The sequence below is a fragment of the Nelumbo lutea genome, chromosome 4 (genome assembly GCF_056320005.1).
Source record: "Nelumbo lutea isolate HS-2025 chromosome 4, American lotus-T2T, whole genome shotgun sequence".
NCBI classification, from domain to species: Eukaryota; Viridiplantae; Streptophyta; class Magnoliopsida; order Proteales; family Nelumbonaceae; genus Nelumbo; species Nelumbo lutea.
Window position 1 is genome coordinate 25065577 of NC_142687.1, and position 17290 is coordinate 25082866.

The following is a 17290-nucleotide window of genomic DNA, read 5'->3' on the forward strand; positions in this document are numbered from 1 at the left end:
AGAAACACCTTGGATCTAGCAGCATCAATGCCTATAAAGTACAATGCATCCATAAAGTTTCCTGGCCCTTGTTTATGCAAATCTTTCTTTCTTTCCTTCAATTGATCAATTCATGGGTTTGAACTTGCATAGAGATATGTGGCTGCAATTCACAGCGGATAGACAGTGGGTAGGAAATCTAGGTTCTTGAACGGGTGCCTCAAAAGTTACTTCAAGACTAACCATTAAGATAGTGCCTATAAGGCTCAATTTGGAAGGAGTACAAATACATATATGTAAAGTGCAAATCTATGGATTTTGTATTATTTTGTATGTATTTGAGTTGTACATTTTTGTATTTGTACTCTTCAGACTGAGTTTAGAAGGAGTACAAATGCAAATATGTAATGCAAAACCTTATATTTTATATTATTTTGTATGTATTTATGTTGTACATATTTGCATTTGTATTGCTTCCAAGTTGAGCCTAAAGTACATTTTTGTATTTGCACCATACAACTACTCTTTCTTTCTTTCCTTCAATTCATCCGTGGGTTTGAAGTTGTGCCTCCACAAAGAGAGGGATACCAAAATGACCAATTGAACTACTGAATCTTTCTTTATTTCGTCTTAACTTCAATTAAAGAGCGATTCAAACAGAAATCAAATCTCATCATCATTCATGACTATTTCGTGAATTGGGAACACCTCCCCTTGCATAATACTATGTAGAGGATGAGATGTTCTCCATGTGTGGGTGCGGTAAACGTGAGTAGAATTTTCATGGGCAGGAGATCTGGACTCCTAACTTGCATCCCCACTCCACACTCCAAAGCCCGTAGTTGTGAAAAAGTGATAATCACTAGAATCACTCCATACTTTGTTGGATGTAGTCAAATGTTGCCCCTAAATAGAGGTGCAACTAAGTTTGGATCACCTACCAACAAAATACATTCCAACAACCTACCAATATGATCTCACAATGCACATCTCATACATGGTGGGTCACAGTGGATCCTAATCTTATGGTGAGATGTGCATTGTTAGATCAAGTTGGTTGGGGATTGAAACATGTTTCATCGGCAAAAGATTTCAACTAGGTGCAACTTTGATTGGATTGAATTAGCATTTAACATTGCTTCAGCCTTCAGGCTCGAGTCTTAAACCAACTTATTTAAATTTTGACAAGAGCTCAACCCAAGACTGTCCAACTTGCACCCTTTGGTCTTCGATGGGTTCTGAAAAAGCCCAAAACCTAATTCCACATCCGGTAATCTTGTATTTAGGGGTATTCATGATTCTGCTAATCAAACTGTGGGGCATTTTTTGAAATCAAATCGGGATTATCGGTTTTTGGAAAATTGGTAACCTGAATTGAATCGAAGCCAATCAGTTAACCATCAGTTCGATTCGTTGGTTTTTTTTATAATATATATTATAAAAATATAATAAAAATTTATAAATATATAATATTTATATTTTAAATAATAAATAATAAATAATATATTATAAATATACATATTTATATATAATACATATTTATTAATTTATAATATATAAAAAGATAAAATATATAGGAAAATCTATGATATGGAAAAGATATGGTATGGAAAGAGTTTTGACCAATCAAAACCTACCCATGAATTTTGATAAGTAACACCTCATTCGTTACCAAATTTATGACTCGAGTTAATTGGTTAGGTGTTTTTCAAATATCATATCTTTTCTATATCATAGTTGAATATATATAATATACATATATATAGAAATATATGTATACCAATTGGTTCGTCTAACCATTGATTTTCCATATTGGCTAACCAAAATCGAACTGACACCTTTAGTTTTTTAAAAACATCGAACCGACTGGTTCGGTTAACCAAATTTTCAGTTCGATTTCAATTGGTTCATTTTTTTTGTTTTTTGCTTACCCCTACTTATATTCAGATTTCATAAACTATATCTAATTATCAAAATTTCAATGTTTTATAAAATACATTGATTTAGTATATAAAATTTATGAATATAAAATATAATTTTATACATTATATCATTATATAATAAATTCAATACTCTATATTTATATTAACATTATACATATAAGTTAAAAATCAATTTAGTTATTTATTTATTTGAATTTCTTTCTTTATTTAAAAATGAAGCGGAGTTGGATAAAATCTGAATCAATCCAAGGTCCCAAATCTGATGAGATTCGGATATTGCTAAATCCAATTCGAATATGGCCTCTACTCGGTTACTCCTAGAGGCTAGATCCGTTTGAAAAACCCGGCCAGGAAAAGTTATACTTACATTCCAAGGATAGGATAGGAAACGGGAAAATTCCGGAAATTCTTTCACTGTCCTTGCATCCAAACACTGCCCTTGAGTCAGCTCCTCGGCTCTGCGCTCTTTAGTCTTTGGACATTGTTCACGTTTCTCAAGGCTCAAGCTTCCACATATCTAATATTCTCTCTTTGGAAAAAAAAGAAAGGGAAATCTTAGCTATACTACACCTCTGCAACTCCGCTCAGAAATTTACGTTCAATGTCAAGGCACAACATGAAACCCTAGCGTCTGCACCATTTGAGTTTCCAGAGCATAAAGGGATATGGGTTTTTCTCTTTCTCCTTCATCGCCCTTTCTCTCCATCGACAATCGCTCTGGCTTGCGCCGTTGCGATCTGCCAATCTTCGGCTATTCGAATCCAATTGTAAATTTTTACATTTCGAGGCACCGGAGAGTATGTTTGTCTGCATCGGTTGCGGAGAGAAGAATGGAAGCTTCTTGGTTGACTCCAGAAGGAAATGCTAGCGACGATTATGGTGGTTGGGCGGTTATCGAAACGCAAGTCGAGAAGAAGAAAGGTTACTATGGTTTGCATTATTAACTAAATTTAAGATTTTTTGTGTAGTCTTCTTTATCTTGTTCAGAAATTGTGCTCGATAATCTTCTACAGTTCAATAATTTTGTAATCTTCTGTACAGGTTCTCCAACATTTCTCTTGGCGAGCATTGGGACTTCAATTGCAATCGCATTAATGGCAATTACGCACTTCTCACTTGCAAGAAATGGTCAGTTAATAATATGGGTTATTTAGGATTTGTTTGTAGATTGCTGTCATGGATTTGTTTCAATTATGTACCATAAGAGCTATTCTTAATCCAAGATGAACGTCAACAAGTAAATATATTATTCTGTAGCATTTATAATTCCTTGATATATTATAAGTTTTTTATATTTTTTGGGGAGCGGGGGCGCGGGGGAGGGTTTATTGGTTATAAAGGATTTTGAATCTTGATTAATTGATAGGTTTTTTCAGGTTTCAAGTTTAAGTTTGTCACATTGCAAGATCTACAAGGCATATTAAAGCCGTCCACTTCAGAAGTATCCGATGCAAGTCCCGTGGTGTCGCAGGGAGAAACAGAACCTTCGTTTGCTGAAACAAGTGAAACCACTGCATCAGGTGTGTTTTTTTGGTAATAAAAATAATATTTTATTAGAAAATGGATCAAGATAATACAAAGAAAGGTGACCAGCAGTTATTATTTTATTTTATTTTTGATCAGCTGGTGACCAGCAGTTATTTACTATTAGTTCGATGGTTTGCAACGGCATTTTTTTTAATTGTTCTCCATTACTATTGCTTTATTGATTGGTGCAATTATTGTTTCTTTCAACATTATTTCTTTCTCATGATATGGTGATAGAGCAGTGATCAAGGGAAATGTGGTGGTTGAGTGGGTATTGGAACTTTTGAGTTAGACGTGTTATCAAAATTTGTTCTACTTAGGTGGAAGTAGTAAGAAGTGATTTAAGCACCCATAATTTGATGATGGATATGGCAGTATGGCAAAATAGGATTCATGTAACTGGGAGCCTGGGACAAGGCTTAGATGATGATGATGATGATGTTGTGTTGTCGAATTTTGTTAGGAGTCATTGCTTATTTTCTTTGAGGAGGCAAACAGCATGCTATCATTATCTCTTTATGATTTCATTGCCTACATTTCAATCTAAGAAGAGTTATTCTGAGGGTCAAGTTAAACAGCAGAGCAACTTCAATGACTCGGTCCAGATTTGAAAAACTTGACTAGTTGAGCAACTGTGATTAGAAGGATGCGGAATGTTCTATTTGCCTGAAGTAACTTAAGCAAGACCTGCTGTACTTGACCAGCTGAACTCTGCGTTGTTTAACCAGTCAGAGCAGCCCACATGACCCCCCCCCCCCAGATGCAAAGCATCCTTAAACGTGTAAGAAGATGGATGTGTTAAGCTGGCATGCCACACACTTAACATTTTTATTTTACTTTTTTAATAAAAAAAAGATTAACCAAAAGGCTAAATGTCAAAACCCCTTTTTCAGAGGAGCCTGAAGAAAGTTAGAATCTGGTGATGGGAGAACTACAGAGCCTTACAAATGCAGCAAGACATGAATGATGAATTCTTAAGGTCTGCTGAGGACAGTTGTAACTTAGAACCTCTGAACAAAGAACTTGAGGCAAGGGCTTGCCTCAGAAACAGCATAAAAAAGCATGCTATAATTATTTTGTTGTGGAAACCAAATGCAAAAGGATCTTGAAGTGCTTTCTTTCCAAGTCTAGTCTATGTTTGAGACAAATGAGCTCACTAGTCAAGATTTGCAGAATCTTCCCAACCATGTTTTGAGGAGTTTCTGGAAATGGTGGACTGGTATGTTGCTGTATGACAGGAGAAGTATAAAACAAGCATGAAAGGAAGTCAAACAATGGGTCATGTATCTTAAAAAACTTAGAAAGAATCAGCTTCTTGCTAGGTTCCCGTTCTTCCACTTCAGAAAGTTCTGGCAAAATTGAAAAGCTCGGGGGGCATATGCTGATATAGTTGCAGATACAGATGATCCAGATTGGAATTGGTGGACTGATATGATGCTTTATGACAGGAGAAGTATAAAACAAGCATGCAAGGAAGTCAAACAATTGGTCATGTATCTTAGAAAACTTAGAAGAATTGGCTTTTTTGTTTTAGAGAACAAAATTATACATATTAGCAAACATCCTCTAAGTTTTCATTTGTAATGAATCACCATTTTGCATTTATAATTATGATTATGGAATCATATCATTTGCTGCTTGCTTCTTGGTTCACTCTTGCTATCCATGATTTTTTTTATCAGCACTATCCATGAATTTTTTTCACTAATGCTACAAATTGATTTCATTATCCACTTCAACTTATTGCCTTTATGTTGTATGTTGTGTACTTAATTTCAGTCATCTTCCCACCTTTTCTTCTCTTTCAAGAGACTTGTTCAAATTATCACAGCATGATCTTTCTCTTCTTTGCCTTCTTTTATTTCTCAGTGTCTGTAGAAAAGCTGAAACGCATTGTTATTCCGGTTGCTGCGGATTCTGTTCAACAGGAAGCTCTACTAGTTTTAAAGAAGTTGAAGGTTCGTTTCTGGAAATATAGAAGCCTTTTCTGTTTTCCCTATGCAGAAGCTTTAGTTTTCTACCAACATTCTGCTGATTCTTTCTTGTGCTGTAAGTTGTTTACAGGATCTACCATATTTTCTCCCTTGTTGTTACATGTAATTACCATGCTTAAAAATGTCTTGTTTTAGAAGTTTAGATTTGTGGAAAATTCTTACCATTTTCCAGGGAGGAGAGTTAACTTTTTCTCAAATTATTTAAATGTGAACAATGTTTTAAAATTCTGAGGCATGATGCAAGGTTTTCCACTACTTGGAGTTCAGAACACAAGAGGTGTAACCACCTAAATAGTAGGAAGAGAATGAAAAAGGAGTTCCTTTTTTTTTCTTATTTCTTTTCAATGAAAGATGTTTTGTATTAAGAAAAATGAGGATACATAATGTTAGCTGAAAGGGGGTTCTTTGAAGATTGCTTGCTTGCTGCAGTGGAGACAGAACTCCCTAGCGCAAGAAACCACAATGGCTTCATTAGAAAGGTGTTGGGGGACTTCCCTTCCCTCTCCTTTCCTTTCCTGTTCTTTCTTTCTTTCTTTTATTTTCTTGTCTTTTCTTTACCTTTCTTTCTTTCTTTTTCAATGAGGTGTACCAGAAGTGTACACCTCATGCAAAAGGTGTTTTGAGGTTCACAACTTAGAGGCATCAGCGCCTTCGGCATATGCCTGAGGGCATTTTGAGGGTGCCTCTCCTGGAGGCACACCTCCAGGTGCATGCCTCGCATGCTTTTTGAAACATTGAATGTGAAGTGTGTATAAACATGAAATAGTTTGTGATAGGGCAAATACGTGTCTAGGCAAGTGTAGGCACTCTCACCCTGTGTGTTAGAGGATTGGATTTTTAGGAACATTTTAATTTGATTGCTAATTGGTGTATGGTGATGCTAGCAACACTCACTTCAGTATTTATGATTTGAATGTATGCTATAATATAGACATGTAAAATTGTAAATAACTCTTAATAGTGTATGTGAGAATACTGAACTGAAAGTGGAGAAAGGCGAAAAACAACCATAAGTTGTGGAAAGCAAGATAATTTTAGGGATTCAAGGAAAGCCAGAAAGGGGATAGAGACAAAGGAAGCAAAAAACAACCAAGACATCAATGAGATGCAATAGAGGGCTTAAAGAAGAGCTGGTGTTGATATTCTGCCTGTGAGGTTGTGGGAAAGAAGAGGGAAGCTCTTACTTGATTTAACTATTCACCTTTTTTTTTCTTTAAATACTTCATGATTTCAACTTTTGCTTTTACATTTATCGGATCTGATTTTATTGTGGAAAGTAGGAGAACAATGTATTGAATAAGGAAATAATGAATAATCCACAAAATTCCAACCTGACAAAAAAAGAATCTATGCATTCCAAGGATCAAACAAACAAACTTTAGTATTCCCTGCTCATACATAAAAAGAAATATGAAATTAGAATGATAGAGGCCCTGTTTGATTTTTAAGTGGTTGTTAAAAGAAGTACTTGTTGCACAAGTACTTTTTAGAAGTACTTATTTTAACAACCACTTAAGGCTGTTTGGTGACCCACTTGCCAAATCACTTATTATGTTTTTAAGCACTTATTGGGGTGGGGATGTTTGATAAGCTACTTTCCCCATAAGTGCTCATATTGACACAAATGACAATTTTACTCATTTCACTCATACATATATACAATGCTTTTCACATGTTATACTATACATTTCAATGAAAAAATGCCACATCATGACAACTGAGAGCCCATGTGGACCAACACGTGAATCGCCATATGGACCCAATTAATAATAATAATAATAATAAATATAATAATAATAATAATAATAATAAATATAATAATAATAATAGGAAATTCAGATTAAAATATGATAATCTTAACTATACATATAAATCAATAATATGAAATTCAGATTATTCAAGAAAATAAAAATAACACCACCAATATCAAATTAAAAAAAATAAAATAGGATAATATTAACTATGCATATAAATCAACAAAAAAATAAAATATGATAATTTTAACTATACATATAAAATAATAATAGGAAATTCAGATTGTTCAAGAAAAAAGAAAAACACCACCAATATCAAATTAAAAATAAAAAATAAAATAGGATGACTAAATTTGGATTATTCAAGAAAATAAAATAGGCTAGATAATATTAAAAACAACACCAACAAAAATTCATGAAAAAATCACAAATGTTCACACTTAGAATATATTCACACAAGTATTCATATCAAATAAAGAAAAAAATTCAATCTCAATTGAATATAATATATTCACACAAATATTCATTCAACTTCAGCAAATTTTCACACAAATATTCATCTAACTCATGCAAATTGTTTGCATGATTTCTAACAAAAAAAAAAAAAACACCCAAAAGAATTTCGGATTTGTCAACAAAAAAATCGAACCAGAGAAATAACCATCCAAAAAACCCCCCAAAAAAAACCAAACATGGAAGGGAGGAGTTTGGGCGACTTCACCTTCTAGTTGCCGGCGGCTAGACGGTGGGATATCGCCATTGAAGTCGCCCAAACATAGATCTGCGACCAGAGAGAGAGAGTTTCAGACTTCAGAAAAATGCAAAAAAATTTCACAAATCGATGGAATACTAAAGAAACATAAAGGTAAGAGAAAAACGACAGGTCCACTGGCTGTTTTTTGCTCACCATCGAACGTCGCCGGTGGACCTGCAATCAAACGCTGTTGCTGCTTGTTGTAGGGTTTCGAATGGAAGAAGATGATAAACTCGAGCAGGGGTAGTTTTGTAATTTGTTACAGAATAGGAAGTAAATACTAGGGAGATATGATCTACCTTGATTGTAGGACTGATTTGTAGGAATTTAATTAGTCTTCTTTCCTAACATAGAATTTGTAACTTGTGTATATACATACGAGATTGATGAATACATATAACAAATTCTTCTTCCTCTGTTTACTCTTGTTTTACATGGTATTAGAGCATCTAGTCTCTGCCTGCCCTTTCGTTTTTTTTTTCCCCTAAGTAAACAGTAGGTAGAGGAAAAATTTTTGGGTGTTTCGGGTCACCTCCTTGGAGTAGTTTTTTTTTTTTACTCTCACCGCCCATCTAGGAAGAAGCGTTGCCCGCCAATCGGAGGTTCTGCAAAGTCCGATAGTTAGCAGCCCTGCGCGTGTGTCTCACGTGCCGCCTAAAGATTCTGCCACAGTCACACGCGCCCGCGTGTGGAGGTGCATATGTCGCCGGAAAATTTTTCGGTCGTTGTCTTTTGGCTCGCCTCGTCCTGTATATCACATATTTGTGCTTTGTTACGTGCATATCCATTCTGGTGTTTTCAACAAGTGTGCTCTATTGATTTTCGATGTTCAAAATATTATGTTTATTTGAATTTTGAGATTATGGCAGACAAGAAATCAGTAGTTATGTCGGATGTTGTTCCAATGATGTAAAAAATAACTGAGCATAAGCTCAATGGCTCTAATTATCTGGATTGGAGTAAAACTGTTCAACTATATACTATGGATAACCATTTGACTGATGACCCTCCTAATGATGACTCGAGAAAGTCTTGGTTGAGGGAGGATGCTCGTTTGTTCTTGTAGATACGCAACTCCATTGAAAGTGAGGTGGTTGGTTTAGTCACCCACTGTGGATTTGTTAAGGAATTAATGAACTATCTAGAGTTCTTGTACTCCGGAAAGGGGAATATTTCCCGCATTTATGATGTGTGCAAAGCCTTTTACAGGGCTGACAAAGGCGATAGATCTCTTACAAGCATTTCATGGATTTCAAGAAAACATATGAAGAACTTAATATGTTGCTTCCGTTTAGTACTGATGTGACTTTTCAACAAGCTCAACGAGAAAAGATGGTTGTTATGAGTTTTTTAGTTGGCCTACCTTCTGAATTTAAGACTGCTAAATCTCAGATTCTTTCCAGTTCAGAGATCTCTTCTCTACAAGATGCTTTCAGTAGAATCCTTCGTATAGAAAGTTCTCCACCTTTTCAGCCTAGTAATGCCCTTGTCAGTCGCAATAATACATCTAAATCAGGGAGACAACAATACATGAGTGGTAGTGGTAGAGGATCCAACAATAATGACAGGTCAAGTAACTATGACAAGAATATTAATACTCGTGGACAGGAGTCAGGAGAGATAGTGTGTCATTACTGTCATAAGCCAGGACATATGAAGCGGGATTGTAGGAAGTTGTAGAATAAGAAAACTCAGTCTGCCCACATTGCGTCCACCACGGATACTTCTGAGAAGTCTGTTATGATATCTGTAGATGAATATGCCAAATTTGCTCAGTACCAAGAATCATTGAAACCTCAATCTACTCCTATTATTGCGATCGTCGAGTCAGATAACCCAATACTTGTCTTGTTTCCTCATCTTCAAAATGGGTCATTGATTCTGGAGCTACAGATCATATGACAGGTAATTCAAGTCTGTTTTCTACCTTTCAGTCACATAAATCTACCTCTCCTGTTACTTTAGTAGATGGGTCAACATCTTGTGTTATTGGGTCTGGCACAATTAGTCCAACACCATCACTTCTTTTGTCATCTTTTCTTAGTTTACCTCAGTTATCATTTAATTTAATTTATGTTAGCAAACTCACTCGTACCCTTAATTGTTGTGTCTCATTTTTTCCTGATTATTGTTTATTTCAGGATCTTACGATGAAGAAGATTATTGGTAAGGGACATGAGTCTGGAGGTCTTTACATCCTTGATACACAATTTCTAAGATCCATAGCTTGTTCTGGAGTTGTAACCCCTTTTGAAGCACATTGTCGGTTGGGCCACCCCTCTCTCCATGTGTTAAAGCAAATTTGTTCTCAATTTCAGAGTTTGTCGTCATTAAATTGTGTCTTGTCAGTTTGCTAAACACCATCGTCTTAGTTCGAGTCCTAGAGTCAATAAACGAGCTAATGCTCCTTTTGAATTAGCCCATTCAAATGTTTGGGGTCCGTGTCCAGTTGAATCCAAAACTGGGTTTAAGTATTTTGTTACTTTTGTTGATGATTACTCTCGTATGACATGGTTATATTTAATGAAAAATTGTTCTGAGGTGTTTTCTCATTTTTCTGCTTTCTGTGCTGAAGTTAAAACTCGATTTAATGTTTCTGTACAAATATTGAGAAGTGATAATGCTAAGGAGTACTTGTCAGAATCCTTTCAAACTTACATGCTTCAGCATGGCATTCTTAATCAAACTTCTTGTGTAGATACACCATCCCAAAATGGGGTTGCTGAATGAAAAAATAGACACCTTCTTGAAACTGCAAGAGTTTTGTTATTTCAAATGAAGGTTCCTAAACCTTTCTGGGCTGATGCAGTTTCCACAGCATGTTTTTTTATTAACCGTATGTCTTCGTCTGTTCTTCAGGGTAAGACTCCTTATCATGTTCTGCTTCCAAATAAAACACTGTTTCCTATTGAGCCTAGGGTGTTTGGGTGTACATGCTTTGTTCGGGATGTTCGTCCTCAGGTTACCAAACTAGATCCAAAATCTTTGAAGTGTGTTTTTCTTGGGTATTCTCGTGTTCAAAAAGGGTATAGATATTATTGTCCTACTCTTCACAGATATATTGTGTCAGCTGTTGTTAATTTTCTAGAAGATACACCTTTCTTTCCATCTACTCTTCATTCAAGTCAGGGGGAGGATGATGATTTGTTAATCTATACTGTCACATCATCTGTTTCACATCCTATTGAATCTGCTCCTGATAGGCCTAAGCCACCTACAGTACAGGTTTATTCTCGGTGACCAACCCCTCCGTATCCATGTCCTGCACCAGCTCCTTCGTCAGCAAATCCACTCAACTGATCCTGTTCCTTCGTCATCAGAACCAATCTCTAATGATGATCTTCCTATTGCTCTTCGTAAAGGCAAGCGTAAGTGTACTTATCAAGTATCTTCATTTGCGTCTTATAATCATTTGTCGTCATCTTCTTGTTCTTTTGTTGCATCTCTTGATTCTATCTCTGTTCCTAAGACTGTTAAAGAAGCCCTTTCTCACCTTGGATGGCATAATGCTATGATTGAGGAGATGAATGCTTTAGAGGACTATGGTACTTGGACCTTGGTAAATTTACTTGCAAATAAGAAGGCTATTGGGTGTAAATGGGTGTTTACAGTTAAAGTCAATCCTGATGGGTCCATTGCCCGATTGAAAGCCCGTCTTGTTGCTAAAGGATATGCTCAGACTTATGGAGTGGATTATTCTGATACCTTTTCTCCTGTTGCTAAACTTCTGTCAGGTTGTTTATTTCTATGGCAGCTACTTATAATTGGCCCCTTCATCAGTTAGACATCAAGAATTCTTTTCTTCATGGGGATCTTCAGGAGGAAGTTTTGGAGCAACCACCTAGCTTTGTTGCTCAAGGAGAGTATGGGAAAGTTCGCTATCTTCATAAGTCTCTGTACGGGTTGAAGCAGAGTCCTCGCGCCTAGTTTGGAAAGTTTAGTCAGGCAATCGAGAATTTTGGTATGAAGAAAAGTAAGTCTGATCATTCTGTTTTCTTCAAGCACTCTGCTGCCGGCATCATTTTGTTAGTTGTGTATGTGGATGATATTGTCATTAGTAGGAGTGATACTACAGGGATTTCATCCCTTGAATCCTTTCTCCACACTCTATTTCATACCAAAGATTTGGGAATGTTGAAATACTTCTTGGGTGTTGAGGTAACAAGAAGCAAGAAGGGAATATTCTTATCTCAAAGGAAATTGCGTATTCAATTAGTGTGGTGAGTCAGTACATGTTCTCTCCAACAATTAATCACTGGACAGCTGTAGAACAAATTTTGTGCTACTTAAAAGGAGCACCTGGGCAAGGAATTTTGTATGACAATCATGGTCATACTGGAATTGAATGTTTTTCAAATGTTGACTGGGCAGGATCCTAGGAAGATTGAAGGTCTACTTCAGGCTATTGTGTATTTGTTGGAGGGAATTTAGTTTCATGGAAAAGCAAGAAGCAGAATGTTGTCTCACGTTTGAGTGCAAAATCGTAATATGGAGCTATGCCCAAGTCTGTGTGTGAAATAATGTGGATATATCAACTTTTGACTGAAGTAGGTCTTAAAACTTCAGTACCAGCCAAGTTATGGTGTGATAACCAAGCTACTCTTCACATTGCATCTAATCCTGTTTTTCATGAACGAACTAAGCATATCGAGATTGATTGCCATTTCGTTCGTGAAAAGATTCGGCAAGGTTTGATTTCCACAGGTTATGTGAAAACAGGAGAACAACTGGGAGATATCTTCACGAAGGCTCTTAATGGGGTCCGGGTTGATTATCTTTGTAACAAGCTGGGCATGATTAATATCTATGCTCCAGCTTGAGGGGGAGTGTTACAGAATATGAAGTAAATACTAGGGAGATATGATTTACCTTGACTGTAGGACTGATTTGTAGGAATTTAATTAGTCTACTTTCCTAACATAGAATTTGTAATTTGTATATATACATACGAGATTGATGAATACATATAGCAAATTCTTCTTCTTCCTCTGTTTACTCTTGTTTTACATCATTAAAGAAAAACAGGGACAGGTTTGTCCCATTCGAATGAAGTACTTCTTCAAAAAGTGTTGAAAAAAAAGCCACATCCATGTCACTTTTTTAAGAAGTACTTTTTTAAACAATAAGTACTTCTTACCCCCTTTTTACCGAACACCCATAAGTACTTAAAAACCACTTAATGTATAGTCCCATGTCTTAAAAGAAGTACTTCCTAAAAGTGAAATCAAACAGGAGCAAAGATACGAACAACATAAACTGCCTGAAATTTTCGAGTGCCTTGACTGATATAAGCCAAAATGAGATTTTCTAGATTTTTTTTTTTTTTAATTATTGGTAGCATTGTAACCTCATTTGAATACACAGCTGTTAAGAAAAATATGTTCTGCCCTGTTCCATGGTGTACTCCACCGGGGGGGGGGGGGTACTTCAGCCTTCTTTAGCATCAGATAAAGTCAACCCAGAGTCCCAACAGTGGGAGTTGATTATCATTAAAGTTAGCACTGGAGAATTTCAAAGGTTTATCAACCAAATCTATCATTGGAGAGCAATTTAGAATTGCTAGACCCCACCATTTTAAACTTCAAAGAATGCACCTTTTGAACAGTTCTTTCCATTCCACAATCTTCCATTACTGATTTTGTTATCAGTTGATAGATTTCTATACTGGTGTGCTCGAAGCTTTAAATCCAGTTCTGAGCATATGCTTAATTGGATTAAGATGAACAGATAATTGAAGGTGATGTTAAGGGCAATGAGTTGTGTACAAGGAGGGAATATGCAAGATGGCTAGTCAAAGCAAATTCAGTGCTGGAAAGGTAATCAAAGCATTCTTGTGGGTGGAGACAGATGGTACTTTTAAGTTTTCAACATGCACAATAATTACATGAAAACATTTCACATTTCTGGCTCAGTAACAACTGTGCCTGATTTCTTTCTTTGTGCTAAACATAGGAATCTGAAGCATCGAATTATTCCATCATTGTTACTTGCTGGTTCTCTGGTTGGTGCATTTGATGATGTGAATGACAAAGACCCAGATTTTTGGTACATTCAAGGTGAGATTCTGCTGGAAGAAAATGTCCACCCTAATACCAAATGTTTCTATTTGAGCGACAAGTCTAACTTTTTCCAATTAACTCACAATTGAAAAGCCCTTGCGGAGGCTGGGATAATTCCAAGCAAGCTATCAGGGAAGAATAATTTTTCTGGGCAGGATGGTTTGAAAAGCCAAGGAAGCAATGTTTTTCTTCCTCAGAGGTACTTATAACGCCCCATCTTTTATCTTTTATCCCTCCAGTAATTTGTTTTTCGTTTTGGAGCCTTTTGTTTCTAAATGATGGATAATATTTATATGTTGCTGCAGTTTCATAACTCGTATGGATCTTATAAACTGGAGAGCTCAAATAGAATACTCATCTATTGCAGAGCTAGAAGAAAAGGTACTATAATATACACATCATCTATGTTTTCCATTTTGAACTTCTTTTCTTTTTCCTGGTAGTACTTTCAGAAGGGTAGTTAGATCTGAAGTCGAAACTTCTGAAGTTCTTCTTAGCTCTTAAGACCTGACTTGTTTACAGTCCAGATGTCAATGACACAAGTTGGTTTTATGGATTTGAGGGAGATCGGTCCAGAAGCATCACCAGAGTTTTATATGGACATGCTGGCTAGCGAAAAGAGTATACTGAGAAAAGTCTTTGGTATTTCTTTCTTCACTTGCTTTTGATATTTTTGCTTTTACTAATTCCAATATATCACTTTACAATGTTGGCCTTGACTTGTTTTATAAGACCTGACTCAGATGAATAATTATTTGTTAGCTGACTATTTACTGCATACATCTGTCCCTCTCCAGACCCCGCATTGGTGGGAGCCTTGTGCACTGGGCTTCCCTTCTAGCTGACCACTTACTGCCCCTCTAAAACACATAAAGTTTCTTTTCTTTGATTGTGAATCAAACTTGAAATGAATCAGTGTTACTTTATTTAATTTTTTCAGACTAAGTTAGCTTGTTTCTCCACCCCCCCATTCTCTCTCCTACAACATGTTAGACTTGATCATGTATGCAAGTTTAACATGGTAAACTGAGTCTTCTCCCACCCCCTTCTTCTGGATAAGTGTGCATTATATATGCTTGAATAATAAGGATACCAATATCAGCATTGGCATTCTACAGGACAGACTAAGCGTCTTCAACCAAGCAAGCCTGCTACAAAAGCTCAGGCAGCAGTTGCACTTACGAGTGGCAGGATGGAGGAAGCAATTCGTAATGAACTATCAAGGCTAGAGGCTGAAAGTTTATCAAGGGAAGCTGAAACGAAAGAAATCAAGTCCGAGTTGCTAGGTAGGGGAGAAATACAAAAATATTGGGAGGAGAAATTGAATGAAGAAAAAGGTCGTGGTTTTGAGGTAGAGAGGGATTTTCTTGCAGCATCTCATGATCTTGAACAGGAAAAGATTGTTCGAGAGAGGAGCCTTGCAGAGCATCTGAAGGAGAAAACAGCTCTTGACTGTCAGACGCAGTTGCTTCTTGGTCTAAAGGAGGAAATCAATGAGATGTCTGGGAGGCTTGCCTCTGAGAAGGCAAGTTTTATGGTTGAGCAGCGGACTTTAGAGGATATGCGCATTGATTTACAGGCCAAGCAGGAAGCCATGCTTGATGCCAAGTCTGTACTGGAAGCTGAAAAAGAAGCTCTCCAAATTCTTAGGTAAATATTGACACATTGGATATATTAGATCTGGGGGAATGATTTATTTATTTTTTATTTATCTTGGTGAATGAACTCACATTACCGCTGCTTGAAAAATTGTTGGCTCATTTGAGTTTGTGATGAATTCTCATTTATCTGGATAGTCGTGGTATGATTCTCCCATGAACAACATGTGCAGATCATGGATCGAGGATGAAGCGAGAAAGAACCGAGCACGGGCAAATGTTCTTGCAGAGGTTGGAAGGAGGTGGAGATGGGATGATAGATCATAATTGTCCTAGCACCTACTTTCTTGAGAGGGTGTCCGAAAATGTCTGAATCATGGTGGAATGTCTTGTAAGGTCGTGGAAAAGGAGCAATATCTGATTAGTGGGCTCCATTATTTTTTTCTCTTATTTAATAGTTCCAATCAATAATGTATCTTATTTGCTTGGCAGCTGAAGTAGCTTAGCAATTGAATGCTTAATGGTTAATAGAAAAAAAAAGTTGTCAATGTTTGATGTTGCGCATTGTATGCATCCATTTATCAAATCATTCTTAATTGCAGTATTCTTTTCTTCGTTACTTGCTTTAAAATAAGAAAAGGAAAAGAAAACTAGCAAGCTCTTGCATGTATGCATCCAGTGGGATTTTCCCTATTGTGCTCGTTGCAATAATAGCAAATGGAGAAGTTTAAACCCCAACCCTTAAGGGAAGGGTTCAGACTTCAGAGGGTCGGCTTAGGGAGAAGGGAAAGAAGAAAGCTGATGTCTCAAGTCTCAAGTAGGGCTGGTAAGGCTGTGACAAATGGTCATGAGCCTTGTCATCATCTCAGTCCAAAATGCATCCCGATGCTCTCTGGTTGATCAGGTCGAGGACATGAAAACGAGATCAAATTAGTCCCCCACAACATCCCACAGCACATTCCCGCCGTGTATTGGGAACATCTCCCGATGATGACAATACACGGCGGGGAGGGATGTGCTGTGGGACGTTGTGGGGGCAATCCGGTGGGGGGCTGATTTGAACAAAAACATTTAAATCGTCCTCGCCGCCTTCTCGGGTGCCCTTTTTAAATGACCAGGTTATGGTACCCAGAAATCCCACTCTTTTGCGGAAAATAAAACTCGTGCATGAGACATTCCACCTGGACAGTTGATTGTGGATCCACTTGGTAGAGTTCCTTCTTCATAAACCTTAGACAAAAAACCTACATTCGACGGACAATGGCTAGAATGGTCTCCTGATGTAACTGGGTCCATATTCTAGTTGTTCCAGTCTTCCGGACTTCCAGCTACAACAACTTAGTTGGATTGAAAGTTTACATCTACAACGCCTAGAGTTATAAAGGAATATTATTTGGTTAGTATTGATGCCGTAATCAGATACCATAAACACACCAAACTACCAAAGTGGCTTCCACCAGTAGGAGTGAGCATTATTCGGGATTTCGGTATTCAGTTAGGTAATTTCAGTTTTTGGTTTTTAAATACTTAGATTTCGGTTTTTAGAATTAAAATTTCAATTAATTGAAAAAACTAAATTAACCAAACTTTTCTATATAACATGTAATATAATATAATATAATTGGACTTCATAATATATTTATATATCCTATGTAATATAATATATATTTTTGAAATTCGGT

The 17290-nt window shown here is 36.6% G+C and overlaps 1 protein-coding gene across 1 annotated transcript; it reads left to right on the forward strand.

The window, feature by feature from the left end:
* The first annotated feature begins 2382 nt into the window (after nucleotides 1-2382).
* LOC148854713 (SLH domain protein) lies at nucleotides 2383-16156 on the forward strand. Its single transcript, XM_088986564.1, has 11 exons — nucleotides 2383-2843; nucleotides 2964-3050; nucleotides 3299-3442; nucleotides 5319-5407; nucleotides 13679-13767; nucleotides 13904-14007; nucleotides 14104-14209; nucleotides 14316-14391; nucleotides 14538-14652; nucleotides 15129-15660; nucleotides 15842-16156. Exons 1-11 carry the CDS (start codon nucleotides 2588-2590, stop codon nucleotides 15933-15935), a joined length of 1692 nt encoding a protein of 563 aa, XP_088842690.1. The 5' UTR covers nucleotides 2383-2587; the 3' UTR covers nucleotides 15936-16156.
* The last annotated feature ends 1134 nt before the right edge of the window (nucleotides 16157-17290 follow it).